This window comes from Scatophagus argus, chromosome 20 (genome assembly GCF_020382885.2).
Source record: "Scatophagus argus isolate fScaArg1 chromosome 20, fScaArg1.pri, whole genome shotgun sequence".
Lineage (NCBI taxonomy): Eukaryota > Metazoa > Chordata > Actinopteri > Scatophagidae > Scatophagus > Scatophagus argus.
This window is the reverse complement of record NC_058512.1, coordinates 265,597-291,438: the sequence shown is the minus strand read 5'-3', so window position 1 is coordinate 291,438 and position 25,842 is coordinate 265,597. Positions and strand designations below refer to the sequence as shown.

The window sequence follows — 25,842 nt, the reverse complement described above, 5'->3', positions numbered from 1 at the left end:
CATGGTTTAAAAACATGGTTTACAAGGATCAATTACCCAGGAAATAATAAACATCCATCAAGAAATAGTATAATTCAGATTACAAGGGAAACACAACAAATAAATACAAACAAACATAAAATATAATGAAGAAAATATATGTATATACACAAACATACATACACTATACTAAGTGAAGATGCAACGCAACTGGAGTCCAATTATTGATGAATATTTCTGATTTTAGATGTAAAACTGCAGTGATATATTCCATCTGATACACCTCTTGGACTCTATCTCTCCATTGGGCTATTGTGGGGGGCTGTGGCTTCAACCAGGAGGCCGTTATAACTTTATTTGCAATTAGGAGCAATGTCCTTAACAATTTTGTCTGGCTATCTTCCAGGGAGTCCTCAGGCATTATGCCAAGTAAAAAATGTATTGGTTCCATTGGTAGGTCAATAGCTAGGCATTGTTTTATTTCTTTTTGTATATTTTTCCAATATTCTGATAATACTGGACAATCCCAGAATATATGCGTTATAAAGAACTTTTTAATTAAAAAAAATTCTCACTGTCTGAACATTCACATGTCCTGATGAGCTTTGAACGCATCACGTGCAGGCAAACGTCACCAGACTCGACCCCATGATGTCACACGCTCTCACTTAAAACCCAACAATTTGTTAATAAAGTTATTTTGAACAGGAAACCAGCTGCTCTGACACACTTGTTGCACAAGAACGTCAAGACTGTTGCTAGACGACATCCGCCCTCATCAGAGTGGACACAATAACACAAACACCTCCAACCATCCAAGCCCAAAACAGACAGGAAGCACCGCATACGAACCTCCTCCAGGCTCTAAGTACTACAGTACCCATGAGCCTCGGCTGCCGTCGCCATGTAGGGGAAGCGTTGGACACGGGTGGCCTGATGGTGGCGCTAGATGAAAAGTCAGACCCTGAAGGCAACGTGAACGTCTGAATCGCAGCTTCAGTGTGGACCGGCTGTTGCTGCCTTCAGGCTTGTGGCTGAGAGACAAAGCCTGTTGTGGGTGGACCAGCTTAAACACCTCATACCTGCAGAGGGAGTGGCCTGGGAGTGGACTCACCTTCTGATGTAAGAATCTGAGTTTATGCTCAGACAAGTTCCCTCAGTCACTCAGCTGATCCGATCAGACCGTCTGCCAACAGAAGAACCGAAGCCTCATGAGGATCCGTCGAATCCGCCGAGAGGATGAGCTCTGATTACTACCCCTACACCAAGGTAAACCTGGACCAGGTGTGTGTGAGCGCCTGTGGAGTGTGCAGGCCAATGTTCAGGTAACACAGAGAGAGAGAGAGAGAGAGACAATCTCACACTCACACTCTCACACACACTCACTCACACACACATACACTCAGACAAACACACACTCTCACACTCACACAGACACACACACACACACACTGTAAATGTACTTAAAATTACTGTTAAAAAGTCATCACTGCAGCAACAGAACCTGCAGTAAAAAGTACTCTGAAACGTGTTGTAAAGTATCAGAAAATGAGAGTACATGTACTGCCACTGTGTGTATTTATTAACATCAAGATGAAAAAGTTGTGCAGTAGTGGAAAGTACTTATATTCAGGTGCTGTACTCTTAGACTATTTTCTACTTTGGCTTGTACACATTTCAGAGGAAAATACTGCATGTTTTACTTCACTATGTTTACGTTTAGTCGCCAGCAGACGACTTCCTGTTCGCTCAGTCGCTGAGGCAGGACGGTTCAGACAGTCGGGGCTGAGTCGACTGATCGATTAGCCGATTGTCTGACAATCGATCGAGCGATCGATCGCTGCAGATGTTGTGAAACGTGCCGATTGGACAAAGCGAGACGCTTCAGGACGTCTCAGGTGTCGGCGAACTTGTGATGGATGTTTTAGGTTCTAACTGATGTTTGTGCGTAACATCAGTCCCCCTGGGTGAGGTGCATTATGGGTATTATTCATCAGGTCCCTCCTCTGTCTGTCGGCTGTGGTCGTGTGTCTGTGCTGCAGCTCGTATTCAACAGACACATGTGAGGCTGCTTCATGTGAGCAGACCCACCACTGACTCACCTGGTCTCACCTGGTCTGGATGCTGATGGACTGATTTAGTTTGGTCAATCTTATGGGCCACATTCCCTCCCGAGGGGCAGCGCCTGTCTGCAGCAGCGCAGGGAGCCAATCACACTTAAGAACAAAGGGGCTGCCCTTGGGGGGGGGGGGGGGGGCAATCAGATTTCAGAGGTGACCAGGGCCACCAAAGGCCCCCCTTCTGGACGCATCCCTGCAGCGAGACAGAAGGGCTGCTGTTGGCCAGCTTGAGGCTGTTGTGAGGCATCAGTAAGTCTTCAGCACTGAGTGAGGACGACGACAGGTGAGCTGCGCGCACGGACTCAGAACCAAACGGACTTTGTGTTTAATGATTGACAAAAGGGGAGTTCAGATGATCCACGAAGAGAAGAATCCGGACTGCGGGCTTCATGAATCCTTGGATTTACCTTTGGGACCGTTTGTGGGGTCCCGGGCCTGACGTTGAACACCTGCGGTGTGTGTTGCAGTGCTCTGACGGTCCAGGTGGAGTGTGTGTGTGCAGGGTAACACAGGGCTGTCAGGAAGTGGCGCCGCTTCGCTCCCGCTGCTGCTGGCTCTGCTTTGTGGATCATTTCACGCGTTTTTCGCGTCTGGATCAAAGTGTGGCCGCACACAAACCAGGCAGCGTACCGGAGGACCGGAGGAGGAAACACCTGGCGGCCGGGCTGAGGCGGCTCCAACCGGCAGACGGACCCGAACTCCACCTGCCTGCACCGGACACCTGCGGACTGTCCGCCCGTCCACACGAGGAAACTTCCGGATAGCAGGATTAAAATGAGTTCGTAATGGGAGCAAAGCCGCGGCGGTTGTAGTTTGTTCGTTCAGGGAGGGAAGCGAGCCGGACGATGTCTGTGAACGAGCTGTACACGAAGGTGAGTCGTTTTACCTGTGAAACAGAGCGACGTCACACTTCAGAGCAGAACACAGAAGCAGTTTCCTTTCAGTCGCTGTAAACTCCGTTCACAGGTCCCGGTTTTAACCAGCAGGTTCGTGTTTCCGTGTCAAAGGGTTTCGTGATCCACCTGCTCAATTCCACATGAACCAAACTCCCTGTTGTTTTAATGAGAGTTTGGCTTGTGGGGCACCTGTTCGTGTTTTCTCGGTGCTGTGCGGTAATGTGTTGATTCTGACAAAAAGTTTAGATGACATCACCGTTGTAGTTGTGTAGTAGTTTGTATGTATGCCGAATGTTCCAGACGGCTGTGGCCAACTCCCCTCTTCAATCACTTCAACACTTATGGTCGCAGGCGTCACTGTGCTGCAGATTTCCATATTTTTGAATGGAGTTCAGCGGCACACTGAGCGAGCAGGTGCGAGAGTCCTGCACATCGTTTCATGAAAGCAGAGCGTGTTTCATGACTTCTGATCTCCATTAAATATGAGCACGTGGATACTGATGTGATCAATGAGTTTACTTTGACATCAGTGGACTCCTCGCCGTGTTTGTTTTTAGTGCCAAACGTCCGATACTCAGTCTGTCAAACTGTCGCGGTGACAGACGTGGCCTGTGGACTCTGATCAGCTTGTTGTCCTGATGTGAGACAGCAGAGAGTCCCGTCTCCGGATCCTCCTCAGACGTGGACTCAGAGACTGCAAGCACAAGCAGAACACACGCAGCTGACGTTGGACTGTAAGATCAGAGTTTCTGTTGGTGCTCGATGTGCAGGTTATTGTTTAACAGGTCCGAGAAGCAGACACTCCTCCTGACTCAGTGATCAGTGAGTCAGTCGGTTGTGTTTGGTTTTGATATTTGGGAGTTTGTCATCGGTCCATCAGTGATTTTGCTTCTCGGTTAATTAGAGCTGAACAGCTAATGGACGCTTCACCAGAGTCTCAGCAGTCCAACATCCGACTCACAGGAGCTGCAGGTCACCACGTGAACGAAGTCTGAGACGTCCTGGACGGGCAGTCAGAGACATCAGGGGACACGCAGACCCCAGCAAAGATGTCATCAGTGAAAATCTGTATGTCAAACTGAGCTGAAATGACATCACGGCCCTACAAAGCTGCTGAGCGAAGACTTCCTGATCATCAACAAGCAAACCACGAGAAACTGATGTTTGTTGGTTTCTGAACTGAGTGATTGAGAGCACAATCTGATAAGTCAGTGTTGGAAGGAGAGACGAAGCTTCATAACAAAGCTTTTCTGTAGGCTGTTTGGGCTCCCAGGGGCCGTCAGACAGTCTGGACAGCAGCTCTGTAATCCTTCCCCCTGGACTCCCCGTCATTAATTAGGGCCACTTAAAGCCTCCTCGCCCTGAGGGGCTCAGTAATCTGGAGGGCAGGAGCACTTTGTGTTGTTGATGGGGGTCAAACTGGGCTGAGGCTCCGTCTGTGTTTCAGGATGTTTAAATCTTTGGGATTAGTGTGTGTGTGTATGTGTGTGTGTTAATCTCTGAGGAGGACACACACTAATGAAGTTCCTGTAACAACAAAAACCTCAACAGCTTCAGGTTCACCGACTGGATCACTGAAATCAGTGACCTTTAGTTTCCTCTGCATGTCGACGTGCAGATCAAAGTTCCTCGACAGGTGCAGCAGGTGTAGTGCTGTTGCTTCCTGTCTGACACACCCCGTGTAACCCCTCCCCCCATGATGTCATCGCACTGACACATGAGTGGGCGGAGACTCAGATCTTTTCAGTGAGCAGCAGCAGAGACTTGAGGCAGACGTATTGAGGATCAGGACTGGGCCTTTTGTTCACCAGCTCTGATCCTCCACATCCACTGCGTGAAGCTCTGAAATCTGTGATGTGGAGTGAAATGAAGTGGGAGCTGCTGGACTGTGGCTCTCGGGAGCAGACAGTCCACACGATGACTTCTGAACAAATAAGACAAATGTTTTGACTGTGTTGACGGAGTTCTGATGCACACTGACAACAACAGATTCAGGAAACTCCAACTCCAGCAGACATTCAGCTCAGCCACACAGATGGAGCTCGGGCTTCCGGAATGACTCGTCATGTCTTCGTCACGTCCTCGTCTCTCCGTTGTCTTTGAGAGACTTTTGTTAGACCAATGCTGCAGACTCGTCTTTCATACTAAACCTGTCCAACAGCTTGTTTCCTCCCCCCACCCCGACATGCCAGAGGACTGTCTGCCTGCTGAACTCCTCCCCCGCAGCAGTGATTGTCCAATCACTTTGCAGGGAACGTCTTCATTTCAGTCTTTGCAAAAGCACAACAGAAAAAGTTCATCAGTGCATTAGGGCTTTTCAGTCAACAGCCCCTCCACCATCACTGTATGTTCCCGGGGGGGTGAGGGAGCACCCACACTCACCCGTCAGGGGAGGCGAAGCAGGAAGTAAACCAAGCCTACCAAAAATACTGACACAACTTCAATAAGTTTCAGAGCATCTTACAGATCAGTTTCTGTTTCTGTCTGCCTGCTTGTCTGTCTGCCTGTCTGTCTGTCTGTCTCTCTTGGTCCTCGGCTGTGTCCTGTTTGTCTCCTGCTGCGATGCTGCTCATGCAGACGACTTGCTGCGCAGCCATTGGTCAGTTTTTGATGGTGTCCCAGATAAACAGACGGCAGCGCCTGATTGGCTGCAGGGGAACATGACTGAACCCAGTCTTTTACTGTCTGTCATTTTAATAATGAGGTCGTTTGTCTCCTGGTCTGAATCTGGATGTTTTTCCAAACAAAACCACACATTCACAGCGGAGAAGCTGCAGACAGCAAAGAGTTGAGTGGAGAATTAAGACTTAAGAATTTCCTTTATTTGTCACACGGTGGGGTAATTTGCGATGTAACAGCAGCCATAAGGGAAGCAATAAGGTGCAAGGAATCCAATAAAAATCTAAAAATGTACAACGATGAGGCCAACGATCGCCTAGTCGTCAGAGAACTTCTGCAGGTGACCGTTGGTTTAATCATGTCTCCACAGTGTAGGGGTTGAAAAGGGGGCCTGGACGTTCCCTGAGGTCCACCCCTGAGTGCTCCAGCTTGTCCCTCAGCAGCTCAGACTGGGTGGTATTGAAAGTGATTCTCACGGTGCTCCCAGGCTTGTCCAGGTGAGAGAGGGTGACTGCGTCATCCACCCCAATGCCGGGCTGGTAGGTGAACTGGAGGGGGCTCATCAATGGGCTCAACATATGGATAAGGTCTACGAGGACCAGCCTCTCCAGGGTCTTCATGAGGTGAGATACCAGTGCCACTGGTCTGTAGCTGTTTAGGTCCTTAGGGTGCAGCATCTTCAGCACCAGTGACACACAGGATGTTTTCCACAGCAGTGGTACTCTCAAGATGTCCTCTTGAAGAACCTGGGGCTAATGCCCTCTGGACCTGAGGCCTTCCTCACCTTTATTCTTTGAAGCTCCGCTCTCGCCCGGTCTGTGGTGAGGGACATGCCGGAGCAGGGAGGCTGTGTGTTGAAGGGAGTGGGGGATGGGTTCACAGCAGGTGAAGCAGGAGGAGGTGGTTGTGAGGGTGGGGGTGAGACAGTGGGTTGGAAATACAGCACATGTAAACCCTGTCATGTCAGCATGACTCAGCATCCACAGCTGATCTTCTCGCAGCAGAGATGAGCTCATCCATGACACGTGAAAACAAAGTGCTCACCTCACTGATGTTGTCGTTCTACGTCATTACGGATCAGAACTGAAGTAAGTTCTCACGGCAGAACACGACAACAGTGAAGAGTTTGATCAGGAACTCCGTTTGAGTTGGTTTAGAGAAGCAGATAAACTGCAGAGAGAGCAGGTAGTTGTCCCTCATTACTGTGACGAGAGGCGGGAACAGGTTCACCTAAGAAGAGATGCAGGGCTGGCGCTCATTGGAAGGGAAACGAGGCAGATTGATGCCTTTCTGCTGCGTGTATTCGCCGTCCACAGCAGGTGTCAGCGTGGGCGAAGGAGGCCGGGAGTAAAGCTTGTGAAGACACCATGTAGTCCGCCGTGGTCCCTGCTCGAGGTTGGGAAAGCATAGACAGTGACGTGGCGACCTCACTGTGTGGTGACTCTCCAGTCTGGAAAAGCCAGCCGGTTCAGGGGCCGAACCAACTGGAACCGAGCTGGAACGAGCAATGGTTTTTGACTTTTCTCTAAACTTCTCACAAGCTTCATTTTAATTATCTCATTCTTCACAACAAAGCAAACAAGTTGAAAAACACGTTTGTACCAAAACTTTGTTTCTTCCCCATGAATCACACGATGTTTACCTGGTGGCCCTCTGAAGGGGCCTGACTCCTCAGATTAGGAGCCAAAAGGTCTAACTGGGTGTGAAGTAGTTCACAGTGTTTGTAGTACTTTTATACTTTTACTGATGTCATGTAATAATTATATATATATGATAGAGTATTTTTACACTGTGTACTGGTGCTGGTACTAAAGTAACGAAGGTGAATAGTTCTCCTTCCTCTGGTGAGATGGTGAGAATTGCCTCAGATCAGGACAGGAAACGATCCTGACGACGAGTGGAGATAAATAAAGAAAATTTTATTAGCTGGCGTGGAGGAGCTGAAGCTTCCATCACGTTTCTTCAGGTTGTCTCCTTGAGAGGAGCAAACCGAGCTGGTGTTCATCTTCTGTCCGCTGCTAATACATGTTGTGTTTGTTCCAGTTCACTCGGGTCTGGATCCCAGACCCTGAGGATGTGTGGAGGGCTGCAGAGATCACCAGGGACTACAAGGAGGGAGAATCGGTTCTCCACCTCAAACTGGAGGATGAGACGGTACTTCATCACATCCTCGCACATGTTGGATGGACCCTGTTAAACACTCGCAGCTCACAGAGTGTCAATGTCTTTCAGAGCACAACTGAACCATCGCTTTGACAAATAGATATTGACAAATCCTACCAAACCTGTAAAATTTTAACGGGGTAGTTCACCCAAAATGAAAATTCAGTCATGATCTCCTCACCCCAAGGAGTTAAAAATTACTGAAAAAAAGCATAAAATGTTTGCGTACAGCTCGTCAACCGATTTGAAAATATGTAAATTTTTCTTTTTTTAAGCTGAATTCTGTTCTTTAGCTGCCAAGCTAAAACTTTCAGCAGGCTTTAGCATTCACAATACTGCTGGATGAGAGGTCATAAATTCGGGTTGCTTGCTAACGTTAGCTCAGAGGCTACACTGAATTTAAAACAGGGTGTAAACTAACAGTTTCATGTTCACACTGATGATTACAAACCAAACATGTCAGGCATCGAGGGAGACTTTCTGGAGGTCCTTATTTGTATTGATTATGTGTTGATCGTGTGTTGGTTGTGTCTTGCTGTCTCAGCCTCTGGAGTATCCAGTGGGTCCAAAGAGTAACCCTCTTCCTTTCCTACGCAACCCTGACATCCTGGTTGGGGAGAATGACCTCACTGCTCTCAGTTACCTGCATGAACCCGCCGTCCTTCACAACCTCAGAGTGCGATTCCTCGAGTCTAACCACATCTACACGTACTGCGGTCAGTAACGCTCGCCATACGCTCCTGTGATGTTTGTTTACTGCTTTCGTTATTCAGCTTTTAAACTGATGTATTACTACTGTCTGTCTGTCTGTCTGTCTGACACTCCAGTCAGTACTCAGGTTGTAGCTTTCAGACTGTCTGTATGAGTCTGGTGAAGCTCTGAGTGAATCATGTTGCTCCTCTAATAAAAGATCTTTGATTGTGTTTTTGTATGAAGTAAGTGTGTAAAGCGACTTTTTTTATGCTAAAGTCCTCTTTTCTTCTGGACTGTGAGAGCCTGTCATACAGGAAGTTGTCTCTTCGGTAAAACTGGTGACGGCGTGATGCTGTGTGTGGTCTGCAGGCATCGTGCTGGTGGCCATCAACCCGTACGAGCAGCTGCAGATCTACGGGGAGGAGGTCATCAACGCCTACAGCGGCCAGAACATGGGGGACATGGACCCTCATATATTTGCTGTGGCTGAAGAAGCGTACAAGCAGATGGTCAGGTCAGTAGGATCAGAGGATTGATCGATGTTACAGGTGATATGATCAGACTGTATTGATCATCGTGTTGCAGCGGAAGCCTGTGCTCTTCCTGTTTCTGTAGGTGGATGATTACAGGGTTCAGAGAAAACCTTCGAGTTTTTCTGTTTCATCTGATCTAATTACAGGCTGAACATCACGACTCCTGCAGCTGCAGCTGGGAGTCAACACTCGTTAACTGGGAGTGAATGTTGGCTACCGAGAAAAACGTCTCCGTATTCTCAGAGTAAAGTTGTAATATTTTGAGAGAAAGTAAAAAAAACTTTCAGGACAAATGTTGTAATGATTGAGCCAAAAGAGAAACTGTATTATTAAAGTGTCATGTAAAGACTGTTACAGAACACACTGAGAGCAGCAACAACACGCACAACGAGCTGTTCTCTGATCAGTGACACCCCGTGGCTCATGAACATCACGTCAGGATGTGGGATGATGTGAAAGCATCTGCCGTGTGATTTCTGCCTCGGGGCTGCACTGTTACATTACAGTCATGACCTGAGCTCACCTGAGCTCACCTGATGTGAATGTTTTGCAGAGACGAGAGGAATCAGTCCATCATAGTGAGCGGAGAATCCGGAGCAGGAAAGACGGTTTCTGCAAAGTACGCCATGCGTTTCTTTGCCACAGTGGGCGGGTCTGCTAACGACACGAACGTGGAGGAGAAAGTGCTCGCCTCCAGTCCCATCATGGAGGTGAGCAGTCCACATGTAGTCACATCCTCTCAGAGCTCCAGTTACTTTGCATATTCACACCGTTGACAGGCTGTCACTCGTCAAGGGGTAACCAATCAGATCATGTTGTGGGTGGGACTTGTGAGTGGCGACTACAGACAGATGAGGTGACATCAGAGTAGAACGTTTTCAGAATCTCAGTAATCATACAAAAAAAACTGATAGCGATAATCAGGAAAATGTTGAACATCACACTGATAGTCAGTCCATCCCTGTTCCCTGGCAACTGCTATGAATCAGGAAGTAGTCTGAGCCATAAGCCCTCGTAAACTTGTGTTTTTAACCGAGTGACGTGCAGCTCAGCTGAACTGATTTTAGTCCCTGCACTCGTTCCTTCCTTCTTCTCATTCCATCACACTGAAGTTTGTGTCGATAACGCCTTAACTCTCTTTATTATGCTGATGACTGCTCTCTCTCTGTCCGCCAGGCAATTGGAAACGCCAAAACCACCCGCAACGACAACAGCAGTCGCTTTGGAAAGTACATTCAGATCGGCTTCAGCCGGCGTCACCACATCATCGGTGCCAACATGAGAACATACCTGCTGGAGAAATCCCGCGTTGTGTTTCAGGTCACTGGGATTTGTCGTACAGTACACCGTACGCAGTACTCACGTGTGCTCCAGTGTGTTTACAGTATATGAACTGTCTGTCTTGCAGGCGGAGGATGAGAGGAACTATCACATCTTCTACCAGCTATGTGCCTCAGCCAGTTTACCAGAGTTCAGCGAGCTCAGCCTCAGTGAGTCCATCTGCTCCTCACCACAGACTCTGCAGTACTTCTCGCTTCAGTTTGATCACAGCTGCTTCTAGAGTGAAGCACCAGAAATATGGTGCCAGTCAGTTAATTGATGCTGATCAGTTCTGTAAAGGTGTCTCCTGTGAGGGACAGACAGGACAGGAAGTGGCACTGTAATCAATGTGTTTGTGTGCTGCCAAAGATGTTTGATTGGTTGTTGTTTGTGTGTTGCTCAGCCAGCGCAGAAGACTTCACCTTCACATCTTTAGGTGAGAACATCTTCATCGAGGGAGTGAACGATGCTGAAGACTTTGAAAAGACCAGAGAGGCCTTCACGCTGCTGGGTGAGGAACCACATGACTTTATGATGGCAGATCAGAAGGTGAACTGTGCTCTTGCCTCCTCCTGTGTTTTCTGATCTCCGCAGACTCTGAGAGAGAAAAGCAGATCGCTGTGGACAAGAGCTGCGGCAGTCTGTTAAGTCAGAGGAAAATCGGTCTCAAAGTCGTTTGTACAAGTTTATGTGTCCTGCAGCAACAACAAAACCCTCAGACAAAAAAGGAGATCATTCAATACAGTAGAAACCTCCTAATATATATACATGCCGTGCAATCTGATCGGCTACTGAGCATGCTCACATCCATCACACAGAGACCCATCTTGGGTATTGTGTGTGGACCGAGTCTGACTCTGAGCCTTGTTCTGCTGATGTCTGAGCCCACATCCCAGTTTGATTACCTTAATTAATTAAAATGTGGCATAAACTAGCTCAACGTGCCTGTGTGTGGTTTTCAGGTTTTAAGGACAGCACTCAGAGCAACATTTTCAAAGTCATCGCCTCCATCCTCCATCTGGGTAACATTGAGATCTGCTCGGAACGGGACGGAGAGTCCTGTCACATTGCGGTACGTCGCCACGGTTACCCCAGCTGATGGTCAGTAGCTCACAGCGAACGTCCGTCCTCTGACTGTGTGTGTGTTGCAGAGGGACGACGTCCACCTCAAACACTTGTGCCGGCTGCTGGGTGTGGAGCTGCAGCAGATGGAGCACTGGCTCTGTCACAGGAAGTTGGTCACCACGTCCGAGACGTTTGTAAAGAACATGTCCAGCAAACAGGCGGTCAACGCCCGCGACGCGCTCGCCAAACACATCTACGCCCGCATGTTCGACTGGATCGTGGAGCATATCAACATGGCCCTGCAGACGTCGTCCAAACAGCACTCCTTCATCGGAGTCCTGGACATCTACGGGTAAGAAGATCCAAACTGTATTCCCACTCTGTAGTCACCATGAGAGTGAGACATTAGCTCTTCTTCTCAGCTCAGTGATCTGACCTCAGGACAGATTTCAGGAGAACGTTAACTCCATCTGAATGTCTGCAGGTTTGAGACATTTGAGGTCAACAGTTTTGAGCAGTTCTGCATCAACTACGCCAACGAGAAACTCCAGCAGCAGTTCAACTCTGTGAGCCTTTTGTCTTTTACAGACCTGAGCTCTCATTTACTGTGTTCAACAAACAAAGAACTGAACTGTTGTTGTTGTTGTTGTCCTGTGTCGTCAGCATGTGTTTAAGTTGGAGCAGGAGGAGTACATGAAGGAGCAGATCCCGTGGACCCTGATAGACTTCTATGACAACCAGCCCTGTATCGACCTGATTGAGGCTCGACTCGGAATCCTCGACCTGCTCGATGAAGAGTGCAAAGTGAGGGCCGCATCCCGTTGACTGTGTAAAACATGAAAAGTGAAGTGTGGTAAAGTGTCATTCTTTGTAATGCCCAGCAGGGGGCGACTTTGCTGGTGCCAAACAGAAGCCTGATTGCACTCCTGTGAGAAAATGAGTCTACTTCTCAGCTGATTTATGACCTTAGAAAACAGTTTTCTGATAAGTTTATGGTCTCAATCACTGTTTTCAAGTCTTCTTCAGCACAGAGTAAAGTTCATTTTGTAAATTATGCTCCTGTTTGGAATCAAACAGAGCATAAAGCAGGGTATGCTTTGGGATGGGGCTACCTTCTCATCAACAAGTTGTTGCCACGGCCTCAGATCCAATCAGGATGTCCTCCACAGCTGCACGCTCTCATACAAGCACGGTCACTTCTGACTTCAAAAAATAAAGATGGCGACAGCCATAGTGATAAACAAGGTGGACAAATTGATGGGCGACATTACAATGACTGCATTATCATCATCCAGTCTGTCAGATACCTGAGAGATACATGAGGAACTACCGACTGTCCCATCAGCCTCAGCTGGATTCTCGTGTTTACTGATAAGTAGCTAAAATTAGCATACTAATATGCTAAACCAAGGCAGTGAATACCTGCTAAACATCAACCTGTAAGCATATTAATGTTAGCATTTAGCTGAAGCGCAGCGCTTCAGAGTTGAGACGGTGAACAAACTGGTGTAGTTTAATACTGAGCCTGAGTGGAGCAGATTTCTGTAACTCCTCTGGATTTTGTCCCAGTTAAACCTCTCACAGCAGAACTGATGACTTATTCATTCTGTCTTTTTCACAGCAGTCTTTGAAGTTATGATGATGATAATGATGTGGGGCAGCAGCAGAGGGATAAATCTGTTATTCTGAGTGCAGGTAGCCTGAATACAAGCTTGATTCCCCCCCTCAGCTCTTATATAATCTTGCTGTTTCAGGTGCCAAAGGGGACGGATCAGAACTGGGCCCAAAAGCTCTACAAACAGCACTCGAGCAGCAACCACTTTGAGAAACCTCGTATGTCCAATACGTCCTTCGTCATCGTCCACTTTGCTGATAAGGTGAGCTGCTGTTCATGGCTTCAGAGACGGCCTGAGGACAGACAACAGATGTCCTCAGGCCGTCTCGCCGTCACAGCGTCCTGATTTAACTCAAAGAAGTACAAGTCAACAACAAACAGAAGGGACACGACTTCTTTATATTTATATCTTTATATATTCTTTATATTCAGAACTGACTGAGGCAGACTGAGATCCATCATGTTGTAAATGTTGTTTTGTAATGTGTTAGGCGCCACTTTGTTTTGGAGGACAGGATCAGAAAACGTCAAATCTTTAAACATTTAAATTATTAAGCCACCAGGACAACTGAGGGTCAAATATCAAGTCAAACTGTAATGAAATGACTTTACCTGCGTGACATCATGACGCAATGACGTCACTGCATGGTTGTTAAGTCAATGAGTATGTAAGATGAGTCGACTGCTGTCTCCACAGGTGGAGTATCAGTGTGAAGGCTTTTTGGAAAAGAACCGAGACACCGTCTATGAGGAGCAGATCAACATCCTGAAAGCCAGTCAGGTAAGAACCAGAACCAGAACCACAGAATCAGAACCAGAGAAACAGTTTGTTTGGTTCATTCAGCTGGCTCATACATGTAGATAATCAGGTTTAGGTCTAGCTCTCTCTGTAGGCTCTGCGGTCCCACTCGCCTCTGTCCAGGACCTGAAAAGCTGCTGAGATTCATCAGCCTTAAAGCAGGGGGTCCACCTCCCCTCACGGTTACTGTCCTAGTCCGACACATCAAGTCAGATTGTGATGAGGACTTTACTGATCAGCCTCTAACCTCACTGATGTGTCAGTCAGCAGCATCAACAGTCACTGCTGTCATGAAAATGTCATGTGTGAACTGGACATTTTTGCATCTGTTTTCACACATGAATGTAAATTTGCACATGTGAATGACGTGTGACTTTTCCCACATGGTGAGACATGTTGGAGCTTATTTGAAGGTAAATCATCCATCTTTGCAGTATCAACACGGCTGCCTGTTTCCTCTCAGTTTCAGCTGGTTGCAGATCTGTTTCACGAGAAGGACGACGCAGCCTCCTCGAAGTCGTCCAGAGTGAATGTCCGTCCCGCAAAGTCGACTCCCAAAGCTCCCAACAAAGAGCACAGGAAGACTGTTGGACATCAGGTGAGCTGCCCTCTGCCGCCCTCTGCAGGTAGCCTTAGTGTTGGTGCTTGTGTTGTTCATATTTCTCTCTGGTTCAGTTCCGCAGCTCTCTTCACCTCCTGATGGAGACTCTGAACGCCACGACTCCTCATTACGTTCGCTGCATCAAACCCAATGACTACAAGGAAGCCTTCTCGTGAGTCAGCTGCTCATCTTCTCCAGTGACAGTTTGTTCTCAGGTTTTTATATTGACTCAGTGCAGAGCTGTCAGACTGCGAGGCAAGCCCTCTTTGCTTTTACACTGAAATGTTCAAAGTTGATGAGCAGCACAGAAAATGTGATGTAATGTAGTTGAAAAGTCTGCAGGCTCAGCCTCAGCTCTCTTGTTGTCTGACGTGGTTTTGCCCTGAGCTCAGCTGCAGGCCTGTTAAATCAAATGATGGGCCTCAGTCACATGTTTGGTGGCACTCAGCTCACAGACTGTCAGTCCGCTGCACCCTCACTCTGTAGCTGAAGTCGTGTGTAAGCGATGCCAAAGAAACAGATGAGGTAGGAGGAAAGGTTCACTGTGGCCGCCGTCTTAAATGTAATGAAGATGATCTGAAGTATTTCCTGTCGACGCAGGTTTGACTCAAGGCGAGCGGTGCAGCAGCTGCGAGCCTGCGGAGTCCTGGAGACCATCCGAATCAGTGCTGCCGGATATCCATCCAGGTGAGTCCTCGTCTTCCTCTTCTTCTTCTTCAGTTCTGTTGTCACAGTCTGCATTATTCAAGTCAGGTATGACTCATCTCATTCCAGAAATCTGAAGTCCTTCATCATCTGTCATTTTTATTGTTTCCTCATCATTAGTCTGTTTGTTTGCTGGAGGTCTTACACAAGAGGACAGAAAGTCACCGACTTAGTTAAAATCTAATAGTGTGTGTCAGTGTGTTGTGTGCCTGAATGAAGGCAGTAAAGCCTGCAGTTAGCAATCGTGTGTTGTGTCCTTTCCAGGTGGACGTATCCAGATTTCTTCAGCAGGTATCGAGTGTTGATGAAGAAGTCGGACTTGATGTCGGCAGACAAGAAGCTGGTGTGTAAAAACCTGCTGGAGACTTTGATTAAGGTGAGAAAAGTTCATAAACACAACAACAACCAAAGAAGAAGATTTTCTGACTTTTTGTATTTGATTTGTAATCTTTTCATGTTAACACTTTCCATTTTCACTTTGGGTTTCTGCTGTCATCTTCTTGTGTCTCAGGAGCCAGACATGTTCCAGTTTGGGAAGACAAAGATCTTCTTCCGTGCCGGGCAGGTGGCGTACCTGGAGAAGCTCAGGGCCGATAAGTTCCGCTCAGCCTGCATCAAGATCCAGAAGACGGTTCGAGGTTGGCTGCAGAGAGTTCGATACAGGAAGATCCGCAAGGCTGCCCTCGCTTTGCAGAGATACGGCCGAGGATACCTGGCCCGCAGGTGAGTCACTGATCACATGTGTGACTCCACCTCAACACTGAACCCACCAGGGACGCAGTCAGGTTCAGCCCTGAAATCTTCTGAGGTTCATCTGTTGAACAAACCAGTGCCATAACTAACAAGACTTTAAAATGTGGTCTGTTGATGTGTTTTGTTGTTCGCTTTGAGCTGAACAGACTTTTCTCCTGCAGCTCTGAGCCGCTTTTAGCCTCCTTCTCTCATCATATTTCCTTCCAGCAGTCTGCACAGTCTGTGGTTTTTCTCTTCAGATATGCCGACCTCCTGCGTCAGACTCGAGCTGCCCTCATCTGTCAGAAACAGTATCGTATGGTGAGAGATCGACGGGCCTATCTGAGAGTGAGACAGGCTGTGGTCACCATCCAGGCCTTCACCAGAGGAATGTTCACCCGCAGGATTTACTGGGAGGTACAGCTCGTCACTGTGCTCCGAGTCTGCTTCTGTTCTTTCAGGCCTCGACACCCAGTCTGTCCTTTGTTTGTTCCTGTAACGAGCAAATTGGAGGCCAGAGGTTTCCAATGTGAGGAGGAATGTCTGTGAATGCCTCTCATGGTTGGTCTGATGCACTCTGCTCTCCTCTGCAGTTCCTGCTGCACCACAAGGCCATGATCATCCAGAGGAGCGTCCGCAGCTGGCTGCAGAGGAAAAAGTTCAGACGAGCGCGCACAGCCGCCATCATCATCCAGTGTGCGTTCAGACGCATGCGCGCCAAGCGGCAGCTAAAACAGCTGAAGATTGAAGCTCGTTCTGCTGAACATCTGAAGAAGCTCAACACGGGGATGGAGAACAAGATCGTCCAGCTGCAGAGGAAGATGGATGATCAGGTGCAGACACACAGTTACATCTTTAATACAGAAAACAATATGACAGCTTTACAGAATATCATGTCATTCTTGTCCAAAGCTTTCGAGCCTCACGTGTCTCTGCTACCTCTGATGAGCTGTTTGTCCTGTGGCTCTGACCCCATGAGCTTTGTGTTTCAGTCCAAAGAGTTCAGGGCTCAGAATGAGCAGCTGCTGCTGGTCAACACCGGTCTGGGCTCTGAGGTGAACAAGCTACAGAAGGAGTTGGAGCAGATCCGGAGCCAGAAGGGCGGAGGAGGCCAGCTGATGTCACTGCAGGAGGAGCTGGAGAGGCTGAGAGAGGAGCTCCAGGAGGCGTCGGCCCAGAGGACGAAGCTGGAGGAGGAGCACGACATGGAGAAACTGCAGCTCCAACAGGTGAGAGCAGAGGAGCCACCAGGACTGTTTACAGGTGAATACACACCTGAGCAGTGTGACAACTCGTAACACAACTCCAGGTCTGCAGTCTAGAGAGCTCAGACTCTCACAGGAACTTCAAAACTGTTTACTTGGTCCATCTTCTGTCACAAATTTATTCGCTTCCATCCAAACTGAGATGGGAAAAAGGGTGGGATCAGGATCATCTTCTCCTCCTCCTCTTCCTCTCCTCCTCCTCCTCCTTCTGATGGTGTTTTCTTGTCTTCAGAGGGTGGAGGAACTGGAGAGAGAGAACTCGCTGCTGAAGAGTGAAAAGGAGGACTTGAACCACAGGATTCTTCAGTACTCCAACAGCTCCGAAGGTGAGACACGAACACAGCCAGGTGATACTGACACACCTGTGTGAGCAGTGTCTTCAGTGGTCTGTGAGAAGTCAGAGCCAGAGAAATAAACATGTTTCTCCTCCTTCATTAGAGGCCAAACAAATACAAAACAAATTGTGACAACAAGTCAGCAGATGGAAGACACACAGAGGACAAAGTTTAAAATCGTTCACTGTGTGTGTGTGTGTTTGTCAGTGGATGGCAGCAGTGTGTCTCAGAGGGAGGCGTCTCTGCAGAAGGAGTTGGATCTGGAGCGGCAGCGGTACCAGAATCTGCTCAAAGAGTTTTCCAGACTAGAGCAGAGATACGACAACCTGAAGGAGGAGGTCTCTCTGAACAAGGTGAGCTTCACCTGTCCTACAACTGCCTCGTCTCAAGTCTGCTTGGGTTCAGTTTCTGCTACTCCACACAGATATAATGTTAGTAAAACTCTCCTCCTCCCATCATCCTCCAGTTCCACCCCGGCCACCGGAGGAACCCGTCCAATCAGAGCAGCCTGGAGTCGGACTCCAACTACCCGTCCATCTCTACCTCAGAGGTGGGAGACACAGAGGACTCCATTCCGCTGGTGGAGGTGAGTGTGTGAGGCGGAGGTGAAGGCAGGTGGGGTCAGCCGGTGGAGGTGTGTGCTGAAGGTTTGTTCGGCTGTGCAGGAGATGGGAGTGGAGAAGGCTGCAATGGACATCAGTCTGTTCATGAAGCTGCAGAAGAGGGTCCGAGAGCTGGAGCTGGAGAGGAAGAGGCTGCAGGCCAACGTGGACAAGATGGAGGAGCTCGCCAAGCGCAAGGTGACACTTCATTTATACCCAGGATCAGGTGTCCAGGTGTCTTTACTGTTCTCATCATATGTTATCTTCACTGAAGGGCTCTGAGTCGAGGAGTCCCACATCTGAGCAGGAGACTGCAGACCTGGCCTACAACAACCTGAAGGTTCATTTCACTTTACCTCAAACACATCATCTCCTCACTACATTCATGAGTTACAGTTGAAGTGTAAGCACTGAAAGCACCTGAAATGTCAGCTGATGTTGTTGAAGCGGTGGAGGACGTTCACGTAAACGCCGACAGCAGGAATACCAATCAGTTTGCATGTCATGAGTGAAAGCAGAGGAAGTGTGGAAGGTTCATGAGCTGCTGCTGGAAAGAAAAATCCTGCAATTGTAACGGTGAACACTTAATAATGTCGATGGTCCAGATCGCCTTACTGTCCTTGTCCTGCATCCCTGCAGAGGCAGGAACTGGAAAGTGAAAACAAGAAACTGAAGAACGACCTGAACGAGCTGAGGAAGACCATCGCTCAGCGGGCGTCTCAGAACAATTCATCCGATGAACTGCAGGACAGCTACAACCTGCTGCTCAGCCAGCTCAAAGCAGCCAATGAGGAGCTGGATGCCCGCAAGGAGGAAGTCCTGATCCTGAGGACTCAGATAGTGAGCACCGCTCAGCTGCTGGAGAAAAGCGATCATTTAGTAAGTAAAAACACGCTCATACTGCTGTACCGACTGCAGTAATACTGCAGTATTCCTGTGAGTCAGAAATGTGGAAGACTTTGACAGGTTTTACTGCATGTTGTGGAGTAAAAAGCAGACCAGTTTGTGTTCCCAGTAAGACACAACCAGTTAAACCGGTCTGTGTGGATGTCAGCAGGAAGGCCGTGATGTTCCTGAAGTGGACGGCAGCAAGGAGCCCCCGGACTCAGACGAGGCCCTCAATGCTTATCATGGACTCTGTGAGTCCAAAAAGTAAGTGACTTCAGCCTTTAAAGGGACAGTACGCCACATGTTCACTGAAACTCTTTTGTTTTGAAACAAGCATGTCACTTTTAGCCACAAACAGTTAAGTGCTGCCGTCACGTGACCTTTTCTACCAGCTGTGTCTGTGACTCTTGTGCTTTCGCTGCCTGTTAAACATTTTCCTTCTCGTCCTCGTCCGTCTGTCTTTAAATCTGACGTGCTGTGATGCTGCTGGTTAAATGATGGAGTTGGTTAACGTCTGATTGTAGAAAACTACAAACTTTTTTATTCCTGACTCATCATACAAGTGACATCACTTCCTCTTTGAACAGTGCAGGTACATCCAGGCAGACTTTATGTACTTTGAATATTTTTACACAAGTAAACTGAAGTAAAAGCTGTGTTGCTTGTCGTCGTCCACCCGGATTGAATGCAGGTTTAATTTCAGCCTCTGATTCCAGTCTAACTCACCAGCCACAGTGCAAACATTATAGACTTTAAACCCGTCTAAAGAGATGGACGCTTTGCTGTTTGTCTGTGCAGACTAACACTCGGCTTTCTGTCTGCTTCTGTTCTCTGCAGTCTTCCTCACATTCTGCTTTTGCTTTGTTTCTTCTTCCTGTGACTCTGGGCGTCCTGCTGGACTCCAGGACGCAGCAGGACTGGTGTTACTTGAATGAAGATGGCGAGCTGGGTTTGGCTTACCAGGGCCTGAAACAAGTGGCCAGGTTTTCTTCTTCTTGTTCTGCTCACTTCCTTTGCTTTGTATAAGTGAAACATCTGCTCACCACAGCCAACGTGTGAGCTGCAGCAGTGAAACCTGCTGCTTCTTCTGCCTGTCTGTGCTGAGCAAGTCCCTCACATAAAGAAAAGTCCTCCAATAATGTCTGTATTGAAGAAACAGATTTGTTTACCATAAATTAGCACACAGTTTAAAGCTGGCTGAGCTGTGCTGGACTGATGAGGTGTGACTGTGTGTCACTCACTGGCTGCTCAGTAAAACCACCTGAACATAAGCTGTTAGTACAGCAGAGCAGCACACAGTTTAATAAATCAGACGGTTTCTCGTGTTTTGGGTGTTTGCTGCGAATGACTTGATGCTCGTGATCCTCTCAGGCTGCTGGAGGCTCAGCTGCAGACTCAAGCCCGGCAGCACAAAGACGAACTGGAAGCTCTTCACACTCAGATCGAGCTGTTGAGAGACGACATCGAGAAGAAGCAGGAGCTACTGAACTACATGTCATCTCTGTCACCGGAGGCAAAGGTGGAGTACAGCGTCCAGCAGGAGATCACGCGGCTCACCAACGACAACCTGGTGAGGGAATCTGCTGCTGCTGCTGCTGCTGCTGCTGCTGCTGCTGCTGCAGCACACGACTCACCGACTTCAGCACGATGTCAGGTCATCATGCTGCTCTGCTCGCCTCTCGTTCACAGGACCTCAAGGAGCTGGTGGAGAAACTGGAGAAGAACGAGAGGAAGCTGAAGAAACAGCTGAGGATCTACATGAAGAAGGTCCAGGAGTTAGAAGGTACCTGTTGATGTGCTGCGTGGACACAGTTCGTGTGTGTCAGGTGATCGTGCTGACGTTCTCTCTGCCTCTGCAGCTTCTCAGGCGGCTGCAGCTCAGAGCAGCAGGTCCAAACCCGAACTGAGCCGTCAGGTGACCGTCCAGAGGAAAGAGAAAGACTTTGAGGGGATGCTGGAGTACAGTAAGGAGGACGAAGCCCAGCTACTCAAAGCTCTGATAACAGGTCAGTCTCCTCTATCCTCCTGCAGTCCGACCAGAGTCTGACAGGTGACACATACAGGTCTCACGGACGTGTCTTCTTGTGTCTGCAGACATGAAGCCCAGCTCAGTGTCGGCGACTGTGCCCTGCCTGCCAGCCTACATCCTCTTCATGTGCATCCGCCACGCTGACTACATCAATGACGACCAGAAGGTGGAGTCTCTGCTCACCTCCACCATCAACTCTATCAAGAAGGTCCTCAAGGTGAGTGTCCTGCCTCCATATGTCCACCTGTCTGATCAGAGACGGCCGTATGAAACTTATCTTCGTCTCATCTGCAGAAAAATGATGACTTTGAGACGACGTCCTTCTGGTTGGCCAACGCCAGCCGTCTCCTTCACTGTCTGAAGCAGTACAGCGGTGACGAGGTGAGACCACGGTGGAAAACACGAAAAGACGCCATCAGTTTGTAGACACACACAGATGATTTTGTTTTTTGTTCAGGCATTCATGGCGCAGAACACAAGCAAACAGAACGAACACTGTCTGAAGAACTTTGACCTGGCCGAGTACCGACAGGTGCTGAGTGACCTCTCCATCCAGATCTACCAGCAGCTCATCAAGGTGGCAGAAGGCATCATCCAGCCCATGATCGGTGAGTCCCAGCTGGGCCAGCACCCATCCGTCAACACAGCACGAGTTTTTATATAAACCAGAAGTTAAGTGTGCGTGAATGAACCCACACCGACCCATAATCAGCTTAGCCGTGAAGTACCTCCTCTGACGCACCTGATTTTTATTCTGAAAGTCTCCTGAATGCTGCATCTGTCTGTGCCATGTGTCCAGTGTCGGCCATGTTGGAGAGTGAGAGCATCCCCAGCCTCGCGGGGGTCAAGCCGATGGGCTACAGGAACCGTTCGTCCAGCATGGACACTGACGCTGGCGGCCCCAGCAGCTACACCCTGGAGGCCCTGATCAGACAGCTGGGGCAGTTTCACAGCACCATGCGGGACCACGGGCTGGACCCCGAGATCGTGGGTCAGGTGGTCCGACAGCTCTTCCACTGCATCAACGCCGTCACCCTCAACAACCTGCTGCTGCGCAAAGATGTGTGCTCGTGGAGCACCGGGATGCAGCTCAGGTACGCCCACCCAACCGCAGTCCATCCACCCCTGACTTGTCCTAAAGCAGTCCTGAAGACTGTGTGTGTGTGTGTGTGTGTGTGTGTGTGTGTGGGTGTGTGTGTTCAGGTACAACACCAGTCAGATGGAGGAGTGGTTGAGGGCAAACAACTTGTACCAGAGCAAAGCTGCAGCCACGCTGGAGCCCATCATCCAGGCAGCTCAGCTGCTGCAGGTGAAGAAGAAGACGAGTCAGGACGCCGAAGCCATCTGCTCGCTGTGCAGCAGTCTGACCACGCAGCAGGTCAGCTCGCCACAACACACACACACCACAGGTATCAGCCAATCAACAGAGCCCGCACTGATCACTGCTGCTGTGTGTTTCAGATTGTGAAGATCCTTAACCTGTACACTCCTCTGAACGAGTTTGAAGAGAGGGTCACCGTGTCCTTCATCAGAAACATCCAGGTAAACCAGCTTAGACATTCAGCAGGAGGAAGGCCTCCTCAGGAGGGCGCCAGAGAGCTGAGGGCTGAGAGCTGAGTCCTCTCAGTCTGCAGTCAGACTGAGAAACACAAATACAAATAATCAATCAATCAATCAATCCACTAATTGATCTGACACTGAGTGGTTTCTGATCAGTCAGGAAAATAAACTTCAAATTTACTGACAAGGAAAATGTTGCATTCAGGAGGCATTGGAATATCAGATAAATTACATTTTTCTGCTCATGTAATTTGTAAGATGATGTCAGGTCCGAACCACTCTGTCCACATAGAGCTAGATTAGTTAGAAATGTTTTTGCTGGGGTTAACAATCAGGTGAAGCGATAATTCAGGACAAAATCACTTAAATAGGCTCAGCGTGTTGTTTCCACTTTATAACTTGAAGCTCACAAACACAACAGATTCATCATCTGTCCACGTCCACACCGTTTGCTGTCTAACCTCCCATGTTTGTCTGTGTGTCCAGAATCGTCTTCAGGACAGAAACGATCCTCCTCAGCTCCTGGTGGACACCAAGCAGACGTTCCCTGTCCTCTTCCCATACACGCCTTCTGCTCTCAGCCTGGAGACGCTGCACATCCCCGCCTCCCTCGGCCTCGACTTCCTCGTCAGGGTCTGAGTCTACAGCTCTCGGTCCGGGACGACCTGACAGTCTGAGCAGACAAATGAAGACAAGATGTCCTCCTGAGTGAGCATCTCACATCTCACAAAGTTCATCCTCCACGTGCCTCCGACGTCCCAAGAGACAGCAGAGACAGAGACAGTGCAGAGACAATTACGTCCAACCTGTGTGTCCTCGCTCTCGGTGTCCACTGCTCTTCTTCTTCTTTCCTCCTCCAGCCCTCCGACAGTAAAGGTGACGTCAGAGTCTGAACTGAGTGAAGACAGGCGGGCGTAAGTGGTCATGTGACACATGACAACAGGAAGTGAAGGATGAAGAGGACAGACAGAATAACTTCAGTTTGACACACATCTCACAGAAAATGATGTCAGTGAAGCGACACGATGCTGATGATGATGATGATGGTGAATTTCATTGACATTAGTGTCATTACTGACAGGGAACTTTATGTTTTGTTTAGTGAACTTTCTTCACAGACTGGAGGTCATTTCACTGAGCTGAGTGCAGTCCTAATCCTAATCCCTCTTTACTCTAATCATGTTTTCTCTCTAAAACCATTTTTTTTTTCTTGCGTGGTTCGTAGCTGCAGACAGCTGGAACGCAGCAGTCTGCAGGTCTGCAGGTCTGCATGTCTGTAGTTCTGCAGATGTTCAGGTCTGTAGGTCTGCAGGTCTGTATGTCTGCAGATCTGCGGGTCTGTAGGTCTGCTGGTCTGTAGGTCTGCAGGTCTGCATGTCTGCTGGTCTGCATGTCTGTAGGTCTGCAGGTCTGCATGTCTGTAGTTCTGCAGATGTTCAGGTCTGCTGGTCTGCAGGTCTGCATGTCTGTAGGTCTGCAGGTCTGCATGTCTGTAGTTCTGCAGATGTTCAGGTCTGTAGGTCTGCTGGTCTGCAGGTCTGCATGTCTGTAGGTCTGCAGGTCTGTCGGTCTGATGCCATAGAGAACACGTGGGACCAGCGTCTTTGTCCTGGACCGAACCAACTTGCTGTGGGTGATCAGCAGCGCAGACTGCAGCCAAACTGAACTACAAAATGTTAAGCCTTCAGTGTGAAGATGTTAGAAGACAGAAATAAATAATCAGTAATAACACTAATATATTTTTCAAGGATCAACATGTGAGTTAGCGGTGAATCTGGTGCAAACGTTTCCTCTGCATGAAGCACAAAGTCACTTCCTGTGTCAGAGAATTTATTTTTGAAATGAAGTCACTTTGACTCAACAGTTTTGTTTGATAATTTGGGATTTGATGTTCCGATCGTCTCATCTTTGTCATGATCAGTAAAATCATTCGTTTTTGCCAGCAGAGGCAGAATCCTCATGCCTGTAGACAAATGAGATGTAGAAAAGGTTTTCTGTAGGTTTGATATTTCATTTTTTAATCCTAAACTAAAACGACAACCAGCAGTTTTTTAATTCGAGTCTCGATCAAACTGTTTTCTATTTGTCTTCATTAAAGTGAAATGAAAGATCTTTTCTTGACTCGACTTCATCTTCCAAAGACATTTAACGGAACTGAACCTGATCTGATCCGTTTCTGCTCGTCAGCTACAAGCTGAGCTGTGGAAGAGTGTAGAAACGTGTCAGTGATGATTTATTGATTGATTGATTGATTGACTGGCTGTGCTTGGTATTTCCCTGGTGTGTATCCAACACACCTGAACACACAGCAGGTCAGCTGGTCACAACACACACATCAGCCAATCAGAAGAGCTGAGCCTGATCACCTGCCGTGTCCTGCGTGTCCGTCGTCAGTGGTGCAGACCGTCATGTCTTTAGGAGATCTTTGATTCGGTATTAAACAGGTACAAGTACAACACTGAAGTACAGGTCCTGCATTTTCTGTAGCAGCGTACTTCAAAGTAAAAGTACTTGGTGTTGTAATATGGAATACTGTGTTGTACTTGTGTCTCTCGCTTCACTGCTGCGTTTCAGGTCGTTCGGACTCGTGTTGCTCTGTGAGGTCATCGTCTGTTTGTCACATGACAGAAGTCAGACACACACACAGTGTGAACACGGCGCAGAGATGATTCCCACAGCTGCCCTCCGTGTCAGTTGTCCCAGCTGTCTGTGGTTTACCTGTCGCTCAGGTGGTATTAATACACACACACTCTAGAACACCAAATGTGGATTCATTCGCCACTGAAAATAGTCCTCAGACAACCTGCCGTTGTTTGTTTGGTAGAAACTACAGTGAGCAGCTGTTGTAAACATGAAACTGTACATATGTGAGATGTTTTCAAAGTGTTCAGCAGGAACCAATGGGCTCAGAGCTGAGAGCCACAGACAGGAAGTCAGACAGTCTCACATGTTGTTGGTTTGGTTTCTAACAGATTGGATGTTTCATGTTTTAACGATGAGCTGAACTTTGGCCTGTGGACTCACCTGTTGACCCGACTGAGCTGACCTCTGAGTGGACACAGAGATATGGTCCACACACAGACGGGGGACAGGAGGACACCTCAGTTCAGTTCGCCTTCCCGTCTCTGCTCACATTTAGGTATCAGAAGGTTTCATGAGGTCACCACAAAGCGGCGGTGCGTTCACAGACACGAGAACGTGTGGTCAGCATCAGTCGCAGCGTGTTCATCACGAAGCTGCTTACTGTGTTTTTAAAGGATGAACACAAACTGTGAGTGAAGGAAGAGGATGTGGTGACGAGTCATTTGTGAACAAGCCTCAGC

At 48.4% G+C, this 25,842-nt stretch overlaps 1 protein-coding gene across 8 annotated transcripts; it reads left to right on the top strand.

Annotated features, from left to right (window-relative positions):
• The first annotated feature begins 1,003 nt into the window (after positions 1–1,003).
• Positions 1,004–24,631, top strand: myo5b (myosin VB). 8 transcript variants are annotated; one of them, XR_006841915.1, is made up of 41 exons: positions 1,004–1,248; positions 7,658–7,768; positions 8,322–8,493; positions 8,840–8,984; positions 9,557–9,713; positions 10,180–10,323; positions 10,412–10,493; positions 10,727–10,834; positions 11,286–11,395; positions 11,475–11,740; positions 11,873–11,954; positions 12,052–12,192; positions 13,143–13,265; positions 13,701–13,784; positions 14,266–14,400; positions 14,478–14,575; positions 15,004–15,090; positions 15,373–15,484; positions 15,620–15,831; positions 16,101–16,257; positions 16,434–16,673; positions 16,833–17,069; positions 17,338–17,431; positions 17,648–17,793; positions 17,907–18,026; positions 18,106–18,240; positions 18,317–18,382; positions 18,682–18,921; positions 19,097–19,194; positions 19,836–19,913; positions 20,302–20,500; positions 20,620–20,713; positions 20,790–20,936; positions 21,025–21,176; positions 21,254–21,340; positions 21,417–21,567; positions 21,759–22,053; positions 22,163–22,337; positions 22,421–22,501; positions 23,006–24,055; positions 24,208–24,631. XR_006841915.1 is itself a non-coding variant. In XM_046375915.1 (40 exons), exons 1-40 carry the CDS (start codon positions 1,219–1,221, stop codon positions 23,156–23,158), a joined length of 5,541 nt encoding a protein of 1,846 aa, XP_046231871.1. In that variant the 5' UTR covers positions 1,004–1,218; the 3' UTR covers positions 23,159–24,631. The 8 variants fall into 8 exon arrangements, 7 of the variants coding, with proteins under 7 accessions (XP_046231871.1, XP_046231869.1, XP_046231875.1 ...); XM_046375915.1 differs by having other exon boundaries at positions 19,100–19,194; positions 23,006–24,631; XM_046375913.1 differs by having other exon boundaries at positions 23,006–24,631.
• Positions 24,632–25,842: the final 1,211 nt, after the last annotated feature.